The sequence below is a fragment of the Patagioenas fasciata genome, chromosome 1, assembly GCF_037038585.1.
Source record: "Patagioenas fasciata isolate bPatFas1 chromosome 1, bPatFas1.hap1, whole genome shotgun sequence".
Taxonomy (NCBI): Eukaryota; Metazoa; Chordata; class Aves; order Columbiformes; family Columbidae; genus Patagioenas; species Patagioenas fasciata.
This window is the reverse complement of record NC_092520.1, coordinates 164,823,018-164,839,267: the sequence shown is the minus strand read 5'-3', so window position 1 is coordinate 164,839,267 and position 16,250 is coordinate 164,823,018. Positions and strand designations below refer to the sequence as shown.

At 37.5% G+C, this 16,250-nt stretch overlaps 1 protein-coding gene across 2 annotated transcripts in view; it reads right to left on the bottom strand.

Moving 5' to 3' along the window:
• The window catches only part of TMTC2 (transmembrane O-mannosyltransferase targeting cadherins 2), a 256,190-nt gene that overhangs the window by 37,317 nt on the left and 202,623 nt on the right, over positions 1 to 16,250 (bottom strand). For both annotated transcript variants that reach the window (XM_071799635.1, XM_065856816.2), the window contains exon 9: positions 8,656 to 8,737. In XM_071799635.1, the coding sequence (XP_071655736.1) occupies positions 8,656 to 8,737 (82 nt within the window). The remainder of the gene's footprint in view (positions 1 to 8,655; positions 8,738 to 16,250) is intronic.

The following is a 16,250-nucleotide window of genomic DNA, read 5'->3' as shown; positions in this document are numbered from 1 at the left end:
AAGTCACCATCAACTCTGCTGTGGCAATGCAGAGCAAAAGAACTGATGCAATCAGAGATTTCTGAATGGAAAATTTCAACAGCATTCTGTGGAAAAAATGAGAAGACAGACCATGCCTCCGGGTTGATTTCCAAAGCTTTTCAGGTGATGAATCAATGTTGCAAGACGCCAAGTCAACAGACATGACTTAATGTACCTGTTTCCTTCAAGAGTTTCAAAACAGATTCATTGGCTGTGAATGAGCAGTTCCCACAGCAAAGGAATGTTTGCTTAAATATCCTGCTTTCCAGGCCTGTTAAGACAATTTCTTGCTGAATGTGTAGGATGTGACAGGGGAAGCAAAGAGAACTCACATCAGGATGACCTAGATGGTAGCAGCTTTCTAGTTTATTTTACTGCTGCTTACATCACACTCCATCTTTATCTAAAGCTGTTTTCTGGCTTTCTTCCTGTAAGGGCTTCGGAGGAGTTTATCCTCTGAACTGGTTCCCATCGAGAAGATTATTCCATGCATATAAAATGTATAGAAAGACTATGCAAGCCACTGGGTGCTGCAACATCAATACATGCCCTGGCTTAGAAAAATCTTTTTTATTAGCCTTTTTCTTTGTCTGAAAAGCTTATCTGTTGCCGCTGTGCTAAATATACCGTTGGATATCATCCAGAGCACAACCCGTGATAAGAGAGAATAAATTAAGTTGCAAGCCTTTGGGACTCCATGACTGAACTTGTGACCACATCTGGATCACCGATTAATGATGAAAACATAGAACATAGAGGAGCTCGTGTTTTACAAATACTAAGCAAGATTCTGAATCCTATGTCGTTCCCAAGACACCTGGTGATGTATAAGGCTTGGAAAACTGAAATCTGGATGGGAACGAAGTCTCCGGTTGCACTTTAGTAGCAACTCCATGCTATTTCTTCAAAAATCCTCATAATGAGATCGCACTTTTAGGTTAAAACAAATGATCTTTAACAAAGAAGTCTCTGGGTGTTAGGAAAGAGACAGGCTTTTACAATCCCTGCAGAAACCCCACATTTTGGTAACATGAAAGAAGCATAAAGCCTTATTTCTAGCCCTGTCTCTGATCTGCAATTTCTATACCACATCTCTTGAGCAGTCTAGTATATTGTGCTCTCTGTGCTGAGGAAGCAGAGTCAATCATGTATTTGGGATGGCAGAATAACTAGATTTAAGGATAAACTCAAGGGAAGAGCCAGAACCATGGAAATTCCACAGGATTTAGGGCCGGTGACCTAGCTTGTTTGGAAACACTCCGCTGCATTCCACGTAAATGATTGGTTCTAAAGAGAGTTTGGAATAAATTCTTATTATAGTAGTTTGCAGTATTTTTTTTTTTAATGTATGGTAGCAACACCATAGAGAGAAACAAAAAGGACTTGACAATTTATGTACATATGCCTTTGTATGCTCATTTTTCACAGCTGCCAAGAAAACTGCAAACAAGACTTCAAATTGGTATTTTCTGAACAGCTCAGTTTGCGGTATATTCTTGTTTGATTTCAGTTTGGAAGTAACAAATATTGTCTGTGTTAATAGTAACTGAAGATTTTCTTAAATCAAAGTTGTTGGAGAGTGTTCTTGGAGCAGCAAGGTCGAAAGTTTAATGAAGTGTTTCTGCAAGTCGGTTACATCTCTCTTCCTGTTTTGGGTCTAAGAATCCTCTCTTCCTGGAATTAAATTAACTGATATTGTAGGAGGAGGTATAAGCCATAGTCCAAAGTCAGGATCCTAATTTGATGGCACTGTATGCTTAAGACAGAGAGACTCTTCCTTCAAAGAGTGTGTATGCTCTATGAACATGTGTTATTTGAGTAGTATACATTTTTATAGCTTCCCTACAAAATCTTTCTGTCAGTATTTCCAAAAGATTTAAAATGGAAAAAAAACCTTTCATTTGCTGCAAGGCTCATAAGTGCGTATTGGGAAGGCTGGCAAAGTGACTTAGTGATGGACGTACTACATCTGGTTGGCTTTGACTCCGTCTCATCAAGGAATTTAATCTCTCAATACATAATCACCATGTAGCATCTGGAGTTCCCAATGGAGCAGATGCATGCACTTTATCTATCATTCAGTATATACTTCATTTAGCTAACCTGCCAGTCAGAAATGGCTGAATTCACTGAAATTACAGATTGTGAAATCAGTTTTATTTATTTCATTGACAAAAATAAAAACTGAACTCCCTATGGAGTAGGGTGGCATTTCTTCCACAGGAATAAAACTGCACTGAAGAAATGAATAAGACTTCATTACTAGGTCCTTGCTGATATTTCTCATTCTTATCAATACAAATCTGACATGTTATTTTTCATGATTACACTGTTTTCTTTGTAAGATCTTTTCCTTAAATATATTGCAGAAAAAATAAAGCTTTCCCAGGCTGCTCTTCAGGCAATGAAGAACAAAGACAAAAAGCTCCAGCACTGTGAACAGTGTAACTACACAGAAATATTACAAATACATCACATCTAAGAAGAAAACTGAATGCACATCTGTGAACATACGTAAATTCTCACACTTTCTAACACATGTAAGTGTATGGCTTAAAGACTGAAAAACATGGTGCTTGAAAATCTACTGCTATCGTATTTCAATGAAATTTCTTTTGAAGCTTAAACCACAGCAGTTTCAAACCATTTTCAGGCTGGGACTTAGGAGTGGTAAAGCAGTCGTCTTCGGAGGCAAGACACATACAAAGTGCTCACAGACCCAGGTGAAAATTTAGGCATCAAAAAGCACTAAAAGTTCTGTGCTGAAACAATGATTAAAAAGGTTTAGGATGAAAGTGAAAAAAAAAAAAAAACAAACAGTTAAGAAGTTAAACTTGTGCAAAAAAACCCCAAAACAATCTAAAACAGATAAAATAAGAAAATCTATAAAAAACCAAATCCTAAATGATCACAAATTCAAAAGTGAAAGATGATGTAAAAAAAAGAATGTTTGGGAACATGTTAATCTGTTCTTCCTTCAATGAGAATTATAGCTGATGCGCTTCAGTTTTACCTAATATGACAGCTTGTTTCTCATTTTATTTTATATCTGTAACTGGGAGTGCACTGAAAAAGGCAGATGATCAATGTGAATTGCCTAATTAAGTGAATGCATAATTAATCTAATGAGAATAATCCATTTCTATAATGAAAAAGGAATCATTAAACAATTTAGTTATTAGAACAAATGTATTATTCAAAGGAAACTATTTTAAAAGCAGGTCTCAATGGTGATTAATAAAACAGAGTTAATCTGAACATCCTGTTGGGTTCTAGATTTCCCCATTCCAATTAAGCCACTACAAACGTAAGGGAGGAGGGATCTCTGTACATGCATCTTGAAACCTCACTCCTCCTTTCCCTCCCTCTCTTTTTCCCCACTTCTTTTTCATTATGTTGGAGGGAGGTCACTATATGCACTTTAAGAGGTGCGGTAGTAAAACCTATTTTTAACAAATAAGTAAAATTAAACCTATGTTAGTGGTAGTTTTTGGTTTTGTTTTTAAGCAGCAAATTATAAAACAAACAAGACAGTTTTGGAGGTAAAATGACTTAAATTTCACTGTAAATTTATGAGGTTTTTTTGCTTGTTTGTTTGTTTCTCTAAGTGAAAGCTAGTACAGAAAGCGTTCAAGAACTTCAAAGTCCTCAATTACACTGCATCCTACTAGCCATCTCAATGAAAAGATACCTAAGAATTTATTTTTCTTTCCTTTCAAACAGACGAGAACTTAAGTATTTTGCTATTTGAAATTAATCACATCTCTCTACACTGGCATGTTTTATACGGAATCTTTCTTCAGCTTCTCCTGAGATAGGCTCAGTGCAGACCAAAATAGGAGATCTTTACTTCCTTTGTGGGTGGTCAATACTGTATCCAAAACTAAATAATCTTCAGGCTATAATGGCATTGGTTTGACCCAGCTGAACATTCCTATGTTTGGCACATATGTTAACAAGTTTGACTTACTGACTCTTTAGATGCAAACACTTTCTTAAAATATTTATGGAAAAATTCCTTTGGACTTGGTTATCTCATAGGTATCTCTCTTTGGTTTCTCAGATTGATGCTTGGATTCATCCCACCTGATCACAGGCATTTAATCAAGGCAACTAGGTTATAAAGAGTTTCTTCTATGGTCAATGAATACAATTTCAATTATGTCATCAATCTGTTGATGACAGAAGCCATCGAGGTTTTGCAGGATCCAAAATGGCATACTTGCGTTAAATGTTCGAAGCGAAGTGGGATGCCTGACTGCCAATATCCTGAGTAGGTGTGCGTAACATATTTTGAAGAAAACTTTCACAGAGAGAACAAAGACAGAAATTCAAAAATAAATAAGCATTTATTAAGTTCAACTCAGTTTAGTCAAAACTGTTCACTTTCAATCTTCTTTTAAAAATGTATACTAAAAACATCCAATTAAAAGTCTCAAACTTCAGAGGAACATTAAAATCCAGTATTGGAAATAACATTCTCTCATGGTTTTGTTTAAGAACATATAGATTGTGCCACAAATAAGATTTTCATTGCCAGATAATTTAATTGCACTTCTGCACAAGAAAACGGTGCTTCTGCACTCTTTCTCGTGTCATTTTTTTTCCTCTTCCTGATTGATATGCATTTTCTCTCATCTGTTATGTGTTTCTGGTAGTGTACCATGTAGCTTGTATCAGAACACCCATCAAGACCACCCGTTTGTAAGACCATGGTTCTGCACAAAGTTCAGATGTTCAGATAACTGGCATATGACAAAGGAAAAGGGAAAAGAAGGGCAAAAGAAGGGGAAAAAGTGGACAGGTGAGCAGCTGCCTGCATTTCAGCCTGAGAGGTGACCCTCTCTGGTCACTAGAGCAAAAGCCATTTTCCCTTATGTCCAATGACGTGGCATCATGTCTGTAGTATGTGGGCACTTATATCTCTTCAGCTTTTACACTAGTTCTCCCTTCAGACAGTTCCAAACATAACAAGTCTGCAAAACACTGCCTTAAACCTAAATCCACGGAAATGCAAAACTAGCAAATTACCTATACAAAACTAATCATAATACTAGCTCGATCAGAGAAATATGCTGTGGTGCTATCATTCCAAGAAGCTACCATGAAACTGTTCGCCCCTCTCCAAACTTGTATGTGAACAAATGAGCTGACTCCTGCACCAAATCACATCTTCTAAGAATAGCTGTGGCTCAAGGCCTGAATTAACACACATTATAATACAAATGTAAGCCTCTTAAAAGATACAGAATATTGACAATTTTTACCGATAGCTTCAAAAAAGTCCAAAAGGTTAGAAGTCAAAAAGAACATCTGCAGATCCTGGGAGCACAACTTATAAGTGTGTGCATGCATGTGCACTTGGAAGAAAATCTTCAGTCCATTTATTCCTGCTAATCCATCAACACACTGTTGTGTCCCAACTGACTACTCCTTTCATTTGGCTGTTCCATGAGGTATGTGTTTTTTTAGGGTTGATGCCAACTATTTTAATCTCTGTTCCAATATCATCATGCTGAGAAAAAAAGTAATCTCTAAGATTTACATGCAAAATACAGATGTATTTCCCCATAGTTTAACACCTGGCATACAGGATATGGACTGTACCTGTGACAACGTGCTAAAACAAACTGAGATGTAGAGATAAAACTTAGAGTGTTCGCTAGTGACTCCTATGTGATATTTGGAGTGTCCCTAGTAACGTACACTATGGATTCCTGATCAATACAAGAAATAGGTAGATGGGAAAAGGGAAAGAAAGAGAAAAATAAAAGAAAGGGAAGGGAAAAGTAAGACAGGGAGGAAAAAAGGAAAGAAAGGGAAGAAATTGAAGGGAGAGGAGAAAGAAAACAAGGAAGAAAGGGAAGGAGGAAGGGAAGGGCAGGGAAAGGGCAGGGAAGGAAAGAAAGGGGAGAGGAAAGGGGAGAGGAAAGGGGAGAGGAAAGGGGAGAGGAAAGGGGAGAGGAAAGGGGAGGGGAAAGGGGAGAGGGGAAAGGGGAGAGGGGAAAGGGGAGAGGGGAAAGGGGAGAGGGGAAAGGGGAGAGGGGAAAGGGGAGAGGGGAAAGGGGAGAGGGGAAAGGGGAGAGGGGAAAGGGGAGAGGGGAAAGGGGAGAGGGGAAAGGGGAGAGGGGAAAGGGGAGAGGGGAAAGGGGAGAGGGGAAAGGGGAGAGGGGAAAGGGGAGAGGGGAAAGAGGAAAGGGGAGAGGGGAAAGAGGAAAGGGGAGAGAGGAAAGAGGAAAGGGGAGAGAGGAAAGAGGAAAGGGGAGAGAGGAAAGAGGAAAGGGGAGAGAGGAAAGAGGAAAGGGGAGAGGAAAGAGGAAAGGGGAGAGGAAAGAGGAAAGGGGAGAGGAAAGAGGAAAGGGGAAAGGAAAGAGGAAAGGGGAGAGGAAAGGGGAGAGGAAAGGGGAGAGGAAAGGGGAGAGGAAAGGGGAGAGGAAAGGGGAGAGGAAAGAGGAGAGGAAAGAGGAGAGGAAAGAGGAGAGGAAAGAGGAGAGGAAAGAGGAGAGGAAAGAGGAGAGGAAAGAGGAGAGGAAAGAGGAGAGGAAAGAGGAGAGGAGAGGAGAGGAGAGGAGAGGAGAGGAGAGGAGAGGAGAGGAGAGGAGAGGAGAGGAGAGGAGAGGAGAGGAAAGGAAAGGAAAGGAAAGGAAAGGAAAGGAAAGGAAAGGAAAGGAAAGGAAAGGAAAGGAAAGGAAAGGAAAGGAAAGGAAAGGAAAGGAAAGGAAAGGAAAGGAAAGGAAAGGAAAGGAAAGGAAAGGAAAGGAAAGGAAAGGAAAGGAAAGGAAAGGAAAGGAAAGGAAAGGAAAGGAAAGGAAAGGAAAGGAAAGGAAAGGAAAGGAAAGGAAAGGAATTTATTTCAAATTTTACAAAGTCCTGTGCTCTAAGTGACAATGTGTTGAGATCACCTGCACTACATAGATGTATCAGCCAAGCAGAGGTAAAGCATATCTTTCTCATAGCTACTTTGATATAAACATGGAGTAACATCACTGAATTTGGTGAGGTGATCAGAAGTTATGAAATCAAAAGAAAAGGTTTCACCTGCATTCATTAGAGCGCTCTGTGTGTAACACTCCGTGACAGCGACCTAGTGGTTGCTATAGAGAACCTTCTTGCGTCTACACCCCTTCAGCATCACATTTTACTGTGCTGGTATAACAAACTCTGAATAAATTTTGCCTTTCACTCCTAATCTGCAGATCAGAACATCACTTATGTTGCAATAATGACCTCTGCACAAGGATGAAGAAATCACTTTTTGTACACAATAAAAACATACAGAATTCAATTGCTGCGATGGATTGTTGAGACTTGCCTTTGAATTTGCATGCAAATAGATTTTCTAATAATTAAGGATAGGTTTCTTAATAACAAAGGTTGGAAGGGGCTTCAGTAGGATTTCAAGAAACAAATGTGCTGCAACTTTTCCTCACTATCTTTAGATATCAACTGTACTTATATGTGGTTGAAATAACAGATGCTTATGTACATAAATACCCCTATCAGATTTACCTGTAGAGGCATAAATAGAAGACAAGGCCATCAACTGCAATGACCCATAATGCATCACTAGGCTATATTCATTTAAATACCATGGTGTGTTCAAAGTAGCAACGTATGCATTGGTTCTGTGAGTCTATCATGCAGAATTTTACACTGCATAGGACCAAACAGAAATACAATGTGTGAGCAATTCAGACAAAGAAATCATAGCAAGTAAAACTATGGTTATTAGGTGACATTAATTTTCCCTTTTGGTCAGTCCTTTTCATTTATTTTACATTTACCAGTTAGGATCAGAAGAGGAAATTAAAACAATATACAAAGATAGATATATATATATATAGTATGCCTGTGGTTCCCTACTTTCTTCCTTAACTAAGATGAAATTTATGACTTCTTTTTATATTTTCCAATTGGGACTACATAGCTTGCATTTTTAGATTTGTCTATTATATTATCAGCTTTAAAATACAGTAAGAATTAGTCCATAAAGTTCAATGTTTTTAGGTTCCTTGGGACTAATCACATCTGGAAATAATTTTTGCTCATCTAGCAAAAAACAACCTAAAGTTGGAAAGATACCTTCAAATTAACTGTGTGCTTTAAGCACATTCATGGCTTAGTATTACAAAGGTATAGCCAACTTGTCAAAACCTTTTGTAATACTTTTCCATTTCAAGCCATGAAGATGCTGGGAAGGAGGTAGATGTAAGGCCCATAAATCTTCAACAAGAAGCAGACACTTTGATAAATAGAGCTCATGCACACTAAAGTATAACTGCTAGTTGCCCACCCACCGGCAGCCAGAAAAGTTAGGCCAGAACTGTTAATAGTAATATTCCAGGCCATGAAACTTTGACATATGGCAACAGTCATCTCTTTTTCTTTCCCAGAGAGGCAGCAATACTGAAATTTCCCTCACAGGAGGAAAGCTATGCAAAATATGAAAATCTTCGCCTCTCCCTCTGCAGTGATTAACAAATTGAAATAGAGATGAAGTTATACATGGTAGATTAGTTTCTTTCCCTTTAAAGAAGGTATTTTGCCAGTAGCACTTTTAAAAACCTTAATCACTTGGAGAGATTAACAGCAATTCTGGAATACGTGTGGAAACCCTATCTATCTGAAACGTACCATAATGCATGTAGCAGTTTCCTTTGGTGGGATCCAGCTGAATAGCCTTCATGAAGTACTTTTCTGCCTCACTCTTGCGTCCCTTAGAAGACAGAAAAAAAGGAGGGAAAAATTACTTTAACAGTGTGTCACTATGGACCGATCATGTACAGTTAAAATTTCCAAATTCCGGGCACTAGAGAAAAACACCTACTGTTGTCACTAGACTTAACCGAAGTAAATATGAATGTTTAAGTGTTACAATAAGTTTTGCGGTCAGCTACTTCATGCTGCAGGTCTCCAGACTGAGGAAGAAATTTGTCCAACATCATCAGTGTCCAAGAAGTAAGGAAGTGCTAGAAATGTATTGCAAAAAGCATTATAAAGAGTTTTGGGTGAACATCAAGCTCCACACTACTTTTCTGAACAAGCATCAGGATGAGCGTTACACAGACCCAAGCTAAAATCAGAAGGGAAGACGGAGGAAGCTTTAGTCATGCTCCCAAGAAACAAACAAACACAAAACAAAACAAAACAAAAACAAACAAACAAACAAAACAAAACAAAATAAAAAAGAGGGGGGAAGAGGGAAAGCAAAAAAGCATGTTTTGGTTCTATGAAATGATAAAATATCTCGAGTTGGAAGGGATCCACAAGGATCATTGAGCCCAGCTCCCTGCTCCTCACAAGACTAAGACTAAGAACATATAACTAAAAGCATTGTCCAGATGCTCCATGAACTCTGACAGGGTTGGTGCTGTGACTGCTTCCCTGGGGACTCTGTTCCAGGCACCAACCACCTTATCTTAATGTCCAATCTGAACTTCCCCTGCTGCAGCTTAATTTCATTTCCTTGTGTCCTAAATAACACTATACACACAGTCAACAGTAACGTCACAATAAAGTGAAGTATGTAAATAGAAAATATTTCATATTTTCATCTGGGAAGTAAAAAAATAGAAAATATTTCTGATTTTAATCTGAGAAGAAATATTTAATCAGAAATCAATTCTGTCAACTATAAAACCTAGCTGAAATAGAAAACGTAATTTCTAAAAACAATGGTCAATGTTATGACAAAATTATCAGGTAGACAAAAAAAAAAAGAACACATGACAGAAGTTATGGTAAAAAGAACAGATGTTCTAAACCACACATTTTCTTATCACTGAAATGACCAAGCAACTGAAGTTGCATTATGCTATACAACTGCCAGAGCAGATCCATTAGTGGTCATTACTCTTTTCATGAAGAAAATGACGATATTGGATTAGCCTAATCTGATACTCAAACACAAATCATCATCAGCTATTCAGTAAGATACCTGTGACCTGTTTATCCTCATCCCCATGAAATTAGTTGCTGTGGTTTGTGCTATAAAATAGGTCTCCAGAAAAAAAAAATAGTTAAACTTAACCACTGTGGAAGAAAGGCATTGTGGTCTGCACCTCTCAAGGTTGCCTTGCGGGGTATTTCACAGATACAAGCACATAGGCCTTCTCAAGTTTTGTGGTCTGGAAACAGACACTGCATACATCCTGCAGTATCCCACAAGTTAACATAGGAATAGTAACGAGGTCTGTTCATGATTACAGCTGCTCAAAATTCTCAGTATTTCCCTCAAGGGCCTTCGAGACATTAAAATAAAGAGAGAGAGAGACGTTGTGCAGCACATCAAGGTTGTGCTGCACACTATATCAAGACCAGGTTCCATCAAAACCAACACAGAGGACATGTTTCCAAGAGATCATCCTGGCAGAGATACAAACGGGGTTATCACACAATATTTCAGTTTCATAAAATGAATGTTCATTAGAGATAAGAGTTCAGCCTTATTAGGCTTTGGTAAACTTTCTTTGGTAAACCCATATACCTTAAAACCATATCCACGTGGCACAAAGCTCCTCCCAACCAAATGGTGCAACTACACTATCTTATACTACAGTGTCTCTCTTCCCTGTTTTTTTCTTTTTAAAAACAAATCAAAACAAAGGCAAACAACGAAAAACCCTAAACAACAAAAAACCACACACACAAAACCCAACACATACACACACGAAACCCTAAATCAAACAAACAACAATAATAAACAAAAAGGCCATCCCTGCTCCCCCTGCAAAAAAAAGAACACATGTAGCGCAGACTGTTTTTCCCTCATCTAGTATTGCTTTAAAGACAGATCTATGGATTACCTGCAGTTTCATTTTTTTTTCTTTTAAATAGCATACAACCATAGCTAAGAACAAAAAAAGTGAAGAAAAAAAACAATCTCCAATTGAAAAGACAACATAGATTTGGGTCAGTATAAAACAATTATTTCAATTAAAACAACCCGGGGGGTAAGAGAGAGTGATAATTATACACTAAATTTTGCATATTTAACTCCAAGGTTGGCATTCTTAGTCTGGCAAAAGTTACCATGACATATGTAATTCTAGCCTTGAGGCTTCAAAGTGACAAGTGCCAAGCATATGAATCCCTAATACTGACAAAATTAACGTCTATAGATTTTGCATCACGGCATTTTTTAACAGACTAACATTGTTAGTTTTAGCTGGTTGCAACCTGTGTCTATTTCTAGAACATATAAGGACAGTTCATTTAATACAGTCACAAAATATGTAGCTTCTGCCTACAGGACTGTGACGATAAGGCCACAAACATTTGTCAAACATAATTTTCATTAACTGGGATCACGAAAAATACAGGACTGCTCTACTGTTTTTGGCACTTTCCAAATGACATATTGCACTCAAGTTGAGACCAGTCAGGAGACCTGGAGCACATAATGATGACAGGTGCCAGCATACATAGCATCAAAGGAATGACTGGGCTATTAACCAGCTCAAATACTTACTAACAGATAAAGGGGAGAAAAATCTTACGTGTTATCACCAAAGACATACAATGATCTGACTACAAGGGACCAGCACAGCTACATTTGTTCATGTTGGCCACCATCTTCATATATCCACATTTGTCAAAAATTTAAAATAAAAAAAAAGATTAAAGCGTTTTGTTGCAGAATGGCATTGTGAGGAACCTTGCATCACACCATCCAAAATGTCCTCTTTGGTGCCATCTGTTTGCTACTAAAATGTCAATACCTCAGCATAGATTTAACACACCTTATTTTTGCGTCAAATTATATAGAATCAAATCACTTGAGAGAATCAGGCTATTTCACAATTAAAATTTAGCATTTAGCAACTTTTTCCACTCTCCAATATACACCTTATCTGTTATACCAAAACAGAACATACACACCGTGCAATGTGATTAAGACAGCAATCCCTGTCACGGTCCCTTCCCCACTGTATGTGTTTAGTGTTAAATAAAACACATGGCATAAGGGAATAAAATTCTATCTTCTACAGAAAATCCATGCAATTATTTCAACAGCTGAAAAATACTGATTTGGGGCAGGAAGGCATTTTGTGTGCATGTTCACCGTTCTGTGCGTTGACCCATGAAAATGTAGGCATTGAGAGCCACTGGAAACTTCCCAGTTTCTAGCAGCAGGGCGTGCAGTTGTATATGCACAACCACAGGCTTTGGCAATTTTACGAAGCAAAAAAAAAGTTTACAACTGCATGCTAGCAGACTTATTTGAAGGATAAAAAAGTTATTCATAAGATTTTAATGGAAAGGTTTGATGACTCTGAGGATTAATAATGGGATACAAAATACTTTTCACTTGTTGGTCACCAGTTCACATCCAGTCCAGGTCAGTAGCTAATGAAAATGTGCTATCTGAAAGCTACTGGTTTGCTCAGGAGAAATGGGTGGGTGGTCCAAGCCCTAATGGAGGTCCCCTGCACAGATGCAATGGCATATTTATGGCTTTTCAGTGCAGAGACCAAAGAGGCAGAGTCATAAAACAATGAATGGCAATGTCATTGCTGAGAGGAAAAAAACATAATGAAGACACTTCAATAATTGATTTGGAAGACCGCACTGATATTGTTTTAAGCGGACCTGGACTTTGTTGTAATGCCTATGATGAGGACAAATTTTCAACAGCTTTCCATTAATAGAGAAAACTTCATTTTTTTTTTTTCTTGTGCTCCAATAAAGATGAATTGCTCACCTTCCAGAAAAAACAGAGAATTTAAAAGGAACATGGCTCTTGTAGTTTAGGATGCCAGTTGTCTGGCTTTTGGAAATGCTCCACTCCCCACACATCATGCAGACTTCAAATCAGAATGGCTGGTTGCTTGCAGTTTTGGTAGGCAAATAGTTAAGTGTTTAAATATGAATTTGAGAGCTTGATTTTTTAAGACCAGTTCTCTGTAGAAGATGACTGCAATGAGTTTTTTGTTTGGTTTCTTCCCTAGAGACCAGGACAATGGATGCAACCTTGCTACTGACGCTTTCCTACAAAAGACTTATGATCACCACAACAAACAAAAGAGAGTTAGCTAAGGGCTGCTGATGCTTTAGTAGAAGATGCTGTATTTATCTTTAAAATACTAAAAAAATGGGGACAAAATTAATGTTTCCTATATCCACCCCAATTTTTTCCTCATTCTCCTGGGTAACTGTGCCAAATTCATGTTGAGGCAGCTGTTGTACTTCAGGCTGCTGGAGGCCCAAAGACCCTGTGATGCTAGTAAAACTGGAAAAGATTAATACAGCTGAGCAGCTCTGAATAACCCCCTTGTGGAAACTATGATGACACAGTGGCAACCAGTAAGGTAGTGCAACAAATTAGGTGGTCTCTGTAATTTAAACCAACTTTATATTTCGTAAATATTCATCATTCTTCAAAGCGTGCAAGAGTTTAACCACTAGAGCAGAGATTTCATTCTTCAATATAGTTTTACCAGCTTTAACTAGTAATAATGTGATTGCATAAGCAACTCAATTTGTGTCTCAAAGACCACTGACTGTCATTTCCCACATCTGCTCATTTATTTTTGGCAAGCATTCACATTTTTAATAAAAGGAATTGAATTATGATATGAATTCTTAATGGAGGATTGATTAAATTGCGGACACTGAATACAGAAAAAAATATTATTTTACATATTTCCTTCTTCCTCTCTAGGACATTTTAAAGTCACAGAGAGACCACGCAAGGATAGTAAAAAGGTCTGAACTAAACGTGTGAATTGATTTCACATTTCTTCCAATTGTTGCAGACCTGCATATCTGTTTCATAACCTGTTCTTTTTGCCTTACAAAAGTTGTCACAGGACGGGCTAAACACAATTTAATTACGTATTACTGAGTAAATTTGTGATAAAGTCTTGAAGTTTTTAGTTAGTTGGACTAAAGAAACAGGAACTAGAGCTGCATCTTACAATGAGGTCACTGACATATGCAAGCTCCCCATCCCTCCTCTAAATATTAACACTTAAGAAATTACTTTAATATCTAGTATTTAAGTATCTAAATGGATGGATTCTTCTTTCTGCCTCATTTTGCTGCGACTTCTATAACTCTTCCTTCTTCACTCTGAATTACAATGTATCTTGCACTATATTTTGTATGTGAAATGCTAGTCCCACTGAAATACATGGGACTTGCATTATTCACATCAAAGGTCCAAAATTTATATCAGTCTTTACCCTTCCTGTGCAGCAAAGAGATAAATCTTGGCTCTTCATTTCATTTTTATCATAATAAAATAAAAGCAACCGAACATGGTGGAGAAGCAATGACTTATAAAGGTTAACATATGACCTAGAAAAACGCACACATGAGGCAACGTATGTAATGAGAAGTGATTTGTAATGAGAAGTACAATATACTTCATCAGAAAAACAGTTGTGGGGGGAGGAGTTTACAGTCACAGAAAATCCTTCTTTGCCCAGCTAATATCAGTGGGCTTGTAAAAGATGCTGTCTTTTCAAAGTTGGTCTCTCTCTTGGATGGATCATGGTGAGAAATGATACTGTTACTAGGACTAATCCTCTTGAGTTTTAGCCCTCTAAGAGCTTCATGAACAAGAGAATATAATTGATATATATTGATCTCAGTGTATTGGAGCAAGAATTGGACTATTTTGGAGGAAATTAGAGTATAAATCTGTATCTACTAACCCACGATAATTCACCATATATCTCATAGCAAATGTGATGCAACTTCCTCATTAGTGTCCAATGTGACACACTCACATACCCTTGGCCTCAAGGTCATGATTGATGCTCTTTTCCAGTCAATTCACTGGACCAGGATCTTCACATGCAAGTCAGTCTATGCATACTGCTTGTGTAATCCAGTAAATTACTTTTAGAAATAAGCCTTGGCAGGATCAATAAAATACAATGTCTTTAGTTTAATCCTCTATGTGCACCTTAAGTGGTTTCCTTCCTTCTAAATATATCGCATTAGGCGTCCTTCAACCACAGGTGGACTTTCGTTGACTAAAAATCCACCTACTAGCCTGACTGAGATTCTACTGAAGTCAGTGTAATTTTTTGTGAACCAAGGTTATTTTAGAAAGCAATAACATAAATTGGGTTCTTGGGTCTGTATCTACGGGGATAACTAACAGCATGATAACCAGACAGCTGAGATTCAAGCATTGCCCACTGACTTCGCTGGGAATCCACTGGAGCTTAAGCATTTTTGAATGTGACACCACTGCTTATATCTAGATTTAGAAATCTAAAGCACAGCTCATAACTTTAATGGCTTGGAGCATGATTCAGAGTGTCTTAAGGTGAAATTTTCTTCAAGTAAAGCAGTATGCATCTGATTAAGCAATAATATATTACAGCTATTTGACATCCATTTTCTTGTTTTATGGATCTCATAACAGAAAAAGCATTCTTGCTTTATTAAAGCATTCAAAATGTTATACAAAAGAAATAGATGCATAGTATTTTTTTTTTCCTTGAAGTTTTTTTTTTTTTTTTTAAATATATACCCATTCTTTAGTCTTTCTTGTCGGGAAACTTTAAAAGGAATTTAACTCATTACAGCACTGTTAAAACCAAGATAGATTCTGTACAGTCTTAAGTAAACTTTTAAGGAAGAGATTTCATTCCACACTTTGTGATTTATTTACTGTCTAGACCCATATTGAAATATTCACATCAGTCATTAAGGTTTATTTTATATCAAGAATATGTAATGAAATGTTAAGTAAATTTCCATGTTAGGCACTTCGTTTTCCATTCAGTCTTAAGCCACATTTTATATTTTCTGATAAAGCAGTATATTAATATCTACTCATATTTCACTAGCCACTCAGTGGAATATAAATTTACTATCTCCACATATTGTTTTCACTGAGTCCTATGAATATCTTCTAAACTAAATTTGGCCTAGATCATGCATTTTTCAATGATTACCGACAAAAATTACTACACACAGAGTAATAACAGGTGACTCTTGCCAATATACAGCCAAGTAGCAAAACAAAAAGATCTCTTTCTTTCATGAAAGGAGCTCATCCTGTGTCAGTGATGTTTTCTATAATAAGCTTTAAATTTATGTTGAGCAAAGTGAGAAGTTTAGGGCTCCCCTTTTCCTGTCTACAGGAAGCTGGAAACATGATACAGAAGATGAGATCCCTAAAGGAGGTTAGTGAGGGGTTATGTGCCTAAACATCTGCTCCAGAGTAATTTACCAACTAGTTCAACAGATAAGTTACATTTAAATGA